Source organism: Beta vulgaris, chromosome 9 (genome assembly GCF_026745355.1).
Source record: "Beta vulgaris subsp. vulgaris cultivar EL10 chromosome 9, EL10.2, whole genome shotgun sequence".
Taxonomy (NCBI): Eukaryota; Viridiplantae; Streptophyta; class Magnoliopsida; order Caryophyllales; family Amaranthaceae; genus Beta; species Beta vulgaris.
The window spans coordinates 54,601,474-54,612,133 of NC_079210.1; the positions used below are offsets into that span (position 1 = coordinate 54,601,474).

A 10,660-nucleotide genomic window follows, 5' to 3' on the forward strand; every position below is an offset into this window, starting at 1 on the left:
TTTAGAAAGTTTCAATTTAGTTGTGACACTTTTATTTGGGTAATAATTTCTCTCTATCTATCTCCTATCATATAGGATTATTTTATTTTCTTTCTCTCAGTCTCTCCTTTGAAAATTGCCTAGAAGTCCTTGATTTTAAAAGTGTCACAACTAAATTGAGAGTTGTAGGTAGAGGTTTTTTTTTTTTACGTTTAACTTGGAGTAGTGAGAGTGATAGTGACCTCATTCATATCATTAATACTTGTGGAAACTGGTAAGGCAGTGTGCGACCCACAACAAAGGAAGGGCAAAAGCTTGGAAATGAAGAAAAGACATAATGAACAGTTGCTCGGGCAAGGACTACCGTTAAAGCAAGAAATTACAGGATTTCCAATCTTAGTAGGAAAAAAAGGGAAACAGTTATTTGCTTTGATGGAATGTTTGAGACTAAGTTTTTATCATCGTGAACATAACTCACCATGGTGTTACAAATGATACCAGAGCAATCCCACGAATCATGATGGTACAACGAGTTTGTCTATTCAAAGTCTCATGTCACTTGCTTAACGAGTTTAGGGCTAAATCACAAGATGTGGTCGAATATATTAATTAGTCTCCAAGCATATTGCGGAATTCAAATGGGGTTATATGATATTCCCCATAATTGATTTAAAAATATTTGATGCACTACTCATACAAACAACTCAACAAGGTGTACAATTGTACAAGCTCGGTGTGCTCGGATGGTTCCAATCAATCCTTGCCTATTGGCTTGCTTGGTTGATTGAAAAGAACCACAGCTTGGTTTGCATTCAACAGGAATCTTGAGATCCATACTTGCTTTCTACTTCCACAACTTTCTTGCTTCGATGGTATTCTTATCTTGCGTCTTTGATCATTTGATCTCAGATTTTTTTTCCTTCATCAGGTTTCCCAGCTCGGTTCATGAACTTTCCTTCAATCTCGTAGTCAAGTTAGTAACAACCTAAGGATTCATAACTCTTGAAAATTAGGCTAAGCAGTATATATCCCATTTTCCCAACCCATAAAGAAACTTTCAGAGACTGGAAATGGGAGTTTATACCTAGAATCAAATATCCACACAAACGCCCTAAGTGTGGGGTTGATGAGAGTCGAACTCCCGACCATGAGGTTGGGAGGTGGACAGTGGGCAATGGCGGATCTAGAATATTAAGTGGGGTCGAAATAAAATTATTGTATTTTAGTGGGTTCAAACAATCAATTTGCAAGAAAATTTTTCGATTATCTTAAATTATGTAAGGTTGTGTTTGGGAACATGGATTTCATTTCAATTCTAGAATTTCAATTCTAGAATTGTAAATCCCCACATTCAAATCCAAATGATTTGTTTGGGAAAAATTAGGAATTTCAAATGCATAATTTGAACTTGTTTCTAATGGTATTGTTAATGGTGGGAGAGAGAAGAAGGGGGAGTGATGAGAGAGGAGATAGAAATAAACTAACACTTATTTTGGATTTGAAATGACATGTGTTTTGGTTGGATTTCAAATTCTCCAATTATGCTTACTTCTTATGAGTCTTGGATTTGGGCCAAATACAATTCCAAATTCTTAGATGATCCAAACAAGTGATTTGGCCCAATTCCAGAATTTCAAATGAAATTCCAGAATCCAAACAGGCCATAACGAAAATTTAAAATTTTCACATTTAAGTGGGTTCAACTGACCCCACTAAAAAATTGTATATCCGCCCCCTGAAGGTGGGAGCTCCAACCATTGGACTCTCACCTGATTTCCATGTAAATAAGAATATGATATAGTAGAAAGTATGTGATATTATTATCAAGAATTATAATCTTTTCATTATGGTTTTCACCATTATATACTCACATATTACACTTCTATTATATTTCCATCTTATAAAAAAATATAGAGTTTTTCTACAAGGTACTAATGTGTTCTAGCATAATCTATGTTGTACCCCCAATTTTTTTTTCTTCTAAGTTGTACCACTAATCTTTTTACTTGTTTTATGTTGTACCCCTGCATTAACTTATCGTTAAGTTTTCCATCTAGCATTATGCCGACATTTTACTACAAATTCTATACCTTGTTGCTCCATTGTGTCCAACTCTTTCATCGTCGAAGAATTTCTCCAAAACTCACCGGATGAGAGAGAGAAGCGAATTGAAAACGACAATCAAGCTACTACGCTATAGCTTAATTAAGAAGCATAATGAGCCCTTCTTCATTTAATTTAAGATATTTCGAGGTACAATATGTAATCGTGAAGTATGAATCCTTTAGAGTTTTAGTAAAACTCTACAAAATATAGTTGTATTTGAGCCACACATTTTAAAATCAAGGGATCATATTGGTCGAAAGGAAAGGGGTAATTTTTTTTCTTTTTGAGGGGAAAAAGAATATATGAGCTATTGATTTTTTATTCAATGGTTTATATTGCTCAAACTCTACATTGTAAAATTATTTTACAATTCTAGAGAATCCAAACACGTATTTGAAGAGGTTGGAAGATCGGGCTAGAAGAAGGTGATAGCCTTGTAGATCCTTGTTCCCATGGTTCGACGTACAATATGTCAAAGTCATTCACAAATATTGGGAAATGGTTTTTTGAGAGCGTGAAATCTTCTTTTTTTAATAATGTTAATTCTTCATAAATGAATATAAGGAAGTAAGGAACTCACATAAAATATTATGGTAACTTAACGGAGGGATTCAACAAATATAGACTTGAGTATAATGTTTAAGGGTAAAACTTAGAAGGTGAGAAAAAAACATTAGGACACAATGTAGAAAATACTAGATAATATCGAAAAATATAATATTTCCTTTATAATTTTCGATCAATTGTTTTATTATATATATATATATATAATAATATATTATAATATATATATATATATATATATATATATATATATATATATATATATGGATTTTTATCTTATACCACAAGACATAGGTTAAGAAAATCACACATACATAATGAGTTCATATGAGAATGCATACATACATGACAATAAACTTTACGCGATATAACTTTTATGAATAAGTGATGTAACTCTAATGAAAAAGTGATGTAACTTCAAAAAAAAAAATATTAGAAAAAAAATTCAATTTTTTTTTTTTTATTTGGGCTCAAAACTTTTAGCGAGATACAATTCTAATGAAAAAGTGTTGTAACTCTAATCCAATCGTGTAGTTGAGATTTATTCTTATTTTTCATGTAAGGAGCAGTGTCATGTAATCTTACCCCTATATACATATACATATACTTTTTTTTTTTTACTTAGGAGTGAGTAAAAGAAGGGGTAAATCGAAGCATAAATTAGTAGCAACTGAAACTGATAAGTGATATCATGATAAAATTAGAATATTACTATAATTGTTCCATTTGAAATAATGGAAAGCCACATAACAGGAAGTCAATCCCCCCATTTATAGTGAGACCCAAAGTGTTGATGACAAATGTCATTCAAAACTAAGATTAAACTTAAAGATTAATCTTGGAGCACATTACTCACAGTCACACTCTCACCACATTGTTTGTTACAAAATATGAGAAATTTTCTCTCAACCACTTATTGTCAAACAGAAATCCATTCTTATACCACCTCACTCATTCTTAAGCACATTAACTCATCTTGTTCAATTCACTGATTACTTTACATACTTTCTTACTCACTTTTCTCTCTTCATTAACAATTCTTTTTTTGTTTTAATGTCTCTTTTGTTCTTCATCGAGTAATATTTTGTCACAAGATCCAATACTGAATCCAATCCAAAAGTCATGGATAACTTACAAGATATCAAGAACGAGAATGTCGACCTTGTAAGATCATCACATCTATTTCTTTATAATTTTTTGGAAGTGTTGATTATTTATTTTTAATTGGAAGATATCAGGAACGCAGCCCTTAGGCCTGTTTTAACCGTGCCTATTTGTTCAAACTAAGTGTGGATTCAGAGTAGTAAATGATCATATTAACTGTACATAGTACATTATCACATATGACAACGCATCCATGATATTTAATAGAAAAAAAGAATTAGGGTTAGTTGAAGTGGTGAGCTTTCCCATCTTCTCCAAAAAAGTCTAGGGTTCAATTTCTATCAGATTTAAGAGGGAAGGGGGTTGGGGTGTCTGGCTTGTAATGGGCCTCTGGTGGGGCTATGTGCGAGGCAGCTCATAGGATTTCTTCTTACCAATTTTTTTAAAAAAATATTATTTAATAGAAAAATGGTGCATGTCCACTTGGTTTTTCCACTCTTAGTTTCTAATTCGAAATGAAATTTTGTGAAATTAGAATGTGGTTTCCTTCATTTATTACTCGTAATAATAATAATAATAATAATAATAATAATAATAATAATAATAATAATAATAATAATAATAATAATAATAATAATAATAATAATAATCCTTCTCATTGAAAAGAAAAAAAAAGGAATCAAATAAATCTAGAGCTATATATATATATATATATATATATATATTAAGAAAGCACTTCAAAAGTACGTAAGGAGTAGTACACATACGAACATACGTTATATGCATCTGCATTGCATGAAACGAGTTCAACCTGGCTTAAACGCATTCTGACATGCAACTTCAACCTAGATGAAAGTTAGTTTTTAGTTTCATATATTGAGTTGGTAAGTTTTTTATGCATGGTAGAAATGGGAGACTAAAGAATGGTTTAGATTCTATAGTACTAGACTACAGAAATGTGTGAGAATATGACGCCAGTAAATTTTGTTTGAAGTTTATATGTTGAAATTATTTATGACGAATATGGTGCATATAAACTGCAGGAGAGCATTCCTGTTGAAGAAGTGTTCGAGCAGCTTAAATGTTCAAGAGAAGGACTGTCAGAAGAGGAAGGAAAACGCAGGCTTGTACTATTTGGATATAACAAACTAGAAGAGAAGAAGGCAATAACTAGCTATATATCTCTTTGAGCCCAAAATTAATTATCACTTAAGAGATTTTTTATGATTAAAAAAGATAATAATACTGATCATATAATGTTGTTTTTCCCTTTAATCAATATATTTCAACAGGAAAGTAAGTTTCTTAAGTTCTTGGGGTTCATGTGGAATCCTCTATCATGGGTTATGGAATTTGCTGCAGTCATGGCTATTGCGTTGGCTAATGGAGGAGTAATGACTTCTTCCTTGTACTCATTGCTTTAAGTCTAAATTTAATTTCGTGTTTCGAAAAATATAATTTTGGAATTTTTAATGAAATACAGGGCAGGCCCCCAGATTGGCAAGATTTTGTTGGAATCATTATATTGCTTTTCATCAACTCCACAATCAGTTTCATCGAAGAAAACAATGCTGGGAATGCTGCAGCAGCTCTTATGGCAGGACTTGCTCCTAAGACCAAGGTAATTAACTTTGTTCATGTTTTTGCGAATGCAATTATATTGTACTAGCTAGTTAGTACTTGGTAGTATTATACATATATATATGTAACATGTAAATGTGGGGTGTGGAATTAATGGGTTTTGTAGGTCCTTAGAGACAGGAAATGGGGTGAACAAGAAGCTGAAATTCTGGTACCAGGAGACATAATCAGCATCAAACTAGGAGATATTGTTCCGGCTGATGCTCGTCTATTAGAAGGAGATCCACTGAAGATCGATCAGTCTGCTCTGACAGGTGAATCTTTGCCTGTAAACAAGAGTCCAGGTGATGAAGTATTCTCAGGATCAACCTGCAAGCAAGGCGAGATCGAAGCTATTGTTATAGCCACTGGAGTTCACACCTTCTTTGGCAAAGCTGCACACCTTGTTGACAGCACTAACCAAGTTGGTCACTTCCAAAAGGTAACTCATAGTAACATATTAATCAAATACTATATATATACTAGTACAATGACTATATATATATGATATGATGTTCATTTTCTTGAACAAAGTTAATGAATAATTATTGGGTGCAGGTTTTGACAGCCATTGGAAACTTCTGCATAGTATCCATTGTCCTCGGTATATTGATTGAGGTAATAGTGATGTATGCGATCCAGGACAGGAAGTATAGAGATGGAATTGACAATCTGTTGGTGTTACTCATTGGTGGTATTCCGATTGCTATGCCAACGGTGTTGTCAGTGACAATGGCAATTGGATCTCACCGTTTGTCTCAGCAGGGTGCAATTACTAAGAGAATGACAGCCATTGAGGAAATGGCTGGCATGGATGTACTTTGTAGTGATAAGACAGGAACTCTCACACTTAACAAACTTACAGTGGACAAGAACATGATTGAGGTTTGTTTTGTCAGATTTTTTTTAAATAAGGCTTAAAATTACGATGCAGGCATTGACGGAACAAGTTTGTTATTTGATCCAGATATTCGCCCCTGATATAGACAAGGATACTGCACTCGTGCTGGCAGCTAGAGCTTCTCGTGTTGAAAACCAAGATGCTATAGATACCTGCATTGTAGGCATGTTGGCTGATCCAAGGGAAGCAAGAGCAGGGATTACAGAGGTGCATTTCCTCCCGTTCAATCCAGTAGAAAAGCGTACAGCAATAACTTATATTGACACAGAGGGGGATTGGCATAGGGTTAGCAAGGGTGCTCCGGAGCAGGTAAATGATACACTTAGTCGATGAAAATATATGTTTATGAATTGAAATTCTAATTCTAATTCCAATTCCAATGTTATGACCTTGAAAATGATTGTAGATAATTGATCTTTGCAACCTTGGTCATGATGCAAAGAGCAAAGCCCATGCCATTATTGATAAGTTTGCTGATCGAGGTCTTCGATCCCTTGGTGTTGCTAGACAGGTACACTCCCAAGTCTTTCAATCAATATCAATATAATGGTATGTCAAAGATTGAATGATAGATATGTTATTTTAAGGAATTAAAATTTTTATATTTTCTGTTTTCTCTCTAATAGGCAGTTCCTGAGAAGAGTAAGGATAGCCCAGGAGGACCATGGAAGTTTGTTGCCTTATTGCCTCTTTTTGATCCTCCAAGGCACGATAGTGCTGAGACTATAAGGCGTGCACTAGGTCTCGGAGTCAATGTGAAGATGATTACTGGTGACCAATTGGCCATTGGTAAGGAGACAGGTCGTAGACTTGGCATGGGAACTAACATGTACCCTTCATCTTCCTTACTTGGTCAGCACAAAGACGAGAGCATAGCCAGCATTCCTGTTGAAGAGCTCATTGAGAAGGCAGATGGTTTTGCTGGTGTCTTCCCTGGTACTAGAAACTACACTGTGACTGTACTATATATGCTTTCATGATAAATTTTTACCAGTAACATAATAATTGGTAATTTGCAGAACACAAGTATGAGATTGTAAAGAAATTGCAAGAAAGGAAGCACATTTGTGGTATGACAGGAGATGGAGTGAACGATGCTCCAGCCTTGAAGAGGGCAGACATTGGTATAGCGGTTGATGATGCAACCGATGCAGCCAGAAGTGCATCTGACATTGTGCTCACTGAGCCAGGGCTAAGTGTGATTATTAGTGCTGTCTTGACTAGCCGAGCCATTTTCCAAAGAATGAAAAATTACACCATCTATGCAGTTTCCATAACCATTCGTATTGTATTGGGTTTCTTGCTGATCGCTCTCATTTGGAAGTTTGATTTCGCTCCCTTCATGGTTCTCATCATTGCTGTACTTAATGATGGCACCATTATGACCATCTCTAAGGATAGAGTCAAGCCTTCTCCTACACCGGACTCTTGGAAACTCAAGGAGATTTTTGCCACCGGGGTTGTCCTTGGCAGCTATCTTGCTCTCATGACTGTCCTATTCTTCTGGGCTGTTAATGATACCGACTTCTTTTCTGTAATGAATTCTTTGCATCTCTAATAATAATTAATATTGCTATATTCCTATATTTTATTCTTATCTTAAATAAATAATCACTAATAAAAATTCCATATGCTTAACAAATGACAGAACACATTTCATGTGAGATCAATCAGGGGTAATGAGCAGGAGCTAATGGCTGCCTTGTACCTCCAAGTGAGTATAGTAAGTCAGGCCCTAATATTTGTAACGCGCTCAAGAAGCTTTTCCTTCATTGAACGCCCTGGTCTCATGCTTGTTGGAGCCTTTTTCTTAGCGCAACTGGTGAGTAAGACAAAACATTAGTACTATCCTTATTCCTTGCATTGGTACAACTATTCTATAATGTCCTCAGGCTCAGATGAGCTGAGAATGAGGAGAATGAGATACTCACTTCTTCTATATATGTGGTTTCTCAGATTGCCACACTTATTGCTGTCTATGCGAGCTGGGGGTTTGCACGTGTTAAAGGCATTGGATGGGGATGGGCTGGTGTAATCTGGCTTTTCAGTATCATCACTTACTTCCCCTTAGATGTCTTAAAGTATATAATTAGGTATGCCTTGACCGGTAAGGCATGGGATAATCTGCTTGAAAGGAAGGTATGCATTTTTTTTTGGGTTCAATATGTACTACTCTTAAATTGCAACTTTTGGAAATGTGTTGTTTTGGTTCTCTTACATTGTTAATATTCATAGACTGCATTTACAAGCAAGAAGGATTACGGAAAGGGTGAAAGAGAAGCACAATGGGCTGCTGCTCAACGTACACTCCATGGCCTGCAGGCCCCAGATAATAGTTCAGACTTGCTCGCTGACAAGAACAGCTATCGCGAGTTGTCTGAAATTGCTGAGCAGGCTAAGAGACGCGCTGAGATTGCTAGGTAAGACATCCTTGCGAATCAAAGTGAAGAAGAAATACTTGCATTTATATATAGCCTATAATCCTTAACAAGAAGAATCAAAATTACTTTTATGTCTAGGGGGAGAAAAATGATCCTTCCTTTACCTTTCTGTCATCAGGTCACTCATGCAGAAAGCAGTGGAAGATCATTTAACTTCCCCTTGAAAATATGAGGAGGGACACAAAACAAAATAAACATAAAGTATCAATCAATCAATGGAGCTGGTTTATCATAATAACTTATCTTCTCTACTTGCTCTTCATAAAGTCATAATCTTATCATGGTTATTCCTTGTTATATATCAGGTTAAGGGAACTTCACACACTCAAAGGACATGTCGAATCCGTTGTGAAGCTCAAGAATCTTGACATCGACACTATCCAACAGCACTACACAGTCTAAGAAACAAAATGATCATATAAAGTTATGAGGATGAGTATCTACTCCGTTACTCTAGCATCTCAAAATGGACACGGTAGAAGAAATAAGAAAAAAATATGGAAAGGCTAGCTATACTGGCGTCCTTGTGCCTTCGCGGCTCATATGGATCAAAAACAAAAAAAATTGGTGTCCTTGTGTTCCTTTTTCTTACATAAGTTTGCAAGAGGATAACTTTTTTGATGCAAACTCCATCGGCAATAAACCCAGCCACAGAGATTTCGCTCGGAGAACATCCATGGCTCTTAGAGAAGATAAGACTAGTACAATCCCATGAAAATAACCCAAAAAGTTCAAATAATGTTTTAAGATTAGTACTATTTTCAGTCTTATTTAATTTTTGGAAAATTGTCCCAATACTCTCTCAAATCTCAATGAAAGATGACTCAATTTTGTCTTTCAATTATTTTGTTGTGCTTTATTCCTTCAATCTATTTTCATTTTCATGTCATTTTACTACATTGGTAATTATACATACTTCTTTCACCAATTATCATTAGCAAAAGTTTAAACCTCCCACTATTGTTCTTAATATGTCAATGAGATTTTAAAGCCCTCTATTGAATGAATTATAAGTAGCTTATTTTGTGGAGCTAGTAGTATGATGGAAATAATAACACCGCCATCCCAAAGTAACTTGTACAGTTGTTGTACATAGAACATAGTATTAACTTACATACCAGTTTTCATAGGAGGGTGTGATACATCATCTATCTATCTATACAAATATATTAAAAGGTGTTTTTAAACATGGAAGTGTGGAACGGTCACTTGGTACTTTTTTTAGGTGCTTTACAACATATAGTCACATACAAAGATATAATAAAAAAGATAAGAAAATGTCATGTACAAGATTCGATTTTCTGACTAAAGTTTATATATTACAATCATAGTCACTAAACCGGGTTACAGATGATGTTAATAAAGAGTAATTGAGCAATTCAAAAGCCGAAAATTTGACTTCCTCACCGAGAATAGTATTTTTGGTACCTTTTAACCAAACTTAAAATTAGGTTAATATATCCCCACAAAAGAAATTTAGTGAGGTATATAGATGGTATATCCCCGCAAATAACTCTTGATCTTATAAACCTATTAAAAGCGAATAACCCCATAAATTTTGATTATTTTGAGTTGATCAAAAGTATAACTTGTTTTGAGCAAGATGACCAAATTAAGGTTGATTATTCTTGACAATTATTATTCAACCAATAAATCAAAGAATTTACACTACCTATATTCAACCAAACAAGTACTAAATATACCTCATGTTGCTAATGGTAGTGAGTTTAACCAATCAAGATGAAACTTCTTTTTGCCATGGAAATCAGCCATCTTAATGAACATTTAATTCAGGTTACTGATATAGGAAAAACTAGGTCGTCAATAGCCTCCTAATCAAACAAACCTAACTAGATCACTAGACTGAGCAAAGTGATAAGTAAGGGTCAAATCCGCAGGGAATAGCAAGAAGAACACTAATGTTGCTAATTGTTGCAAGCTAAGA

The 10,660-nt window shown here is 34.7% G+C and overlaps 1 protein-coding gene across 1 annotated transcript; it reads left to right on the forward strand.

Annotated features, from left to right (window-relative positions):
* Positions 1 to 3,148: 3,148 nt before the first annotated feature.
* Positions 3,149 to 9,556, forward strand: LOC104904901 (plasma membrane ATPase). The gene is made up of 14 exons (XM_010693320.4): positions 3,149 to 3,813; positions 4,797 to 4,916; positions 5,046 to 5,144; positions 5,237 to 5,374; positions 5,501 to 5,815; positions 5,932 to 6,258; positions 6,341 to 6,583; positions 6,681 to 6,785; positions 6,901 to 7,210; positions 7,294 to 7,808; positions 7,923 to 8,096; positions 8,231 to 8,413; positions 8,510 to 8,694; positions 9,021 to 9,556. The coding sequence occupies exons 1-14, from the start codon at positions 3,772 to 3,774 to the stop codon at positions 9,115 to 9,117; spliced, it is 2,853 nt and encodes a 950-aa protein (XP_010691622.3). The 5' UTR covers positions 3,149 to 3,771; the 3' UTR covers positions 9,118 to 9,556.
* The last annotated feature ends 1,104 nt before the right edge of the window (positions 9,557 to 10,660 follow it).

Bases quoted from the DNA above. Each gene is read 5' to 3' on its own strand.
- LOC104904901 (XM_010693320.4), top strand. From the start codon at position 3,772: ATGGATAACTTACAAGATATCAAGAACGAGAATGTCGACCTT. The intron at 3,814-4,796 runs GTAAGATCATCA...TATAAACTGCAG, and splicing joins AGAACGAGAATGTCGACCTT to GAGAGCATTCCTGTTGAAGA. The intron at 8,695-9,020 runs GTAAGACATCCT...GTTATATATCAG, and splicing joins AGACGCGCTGAGATTGCTAG to GTTAAGGGAACTTCACACAC.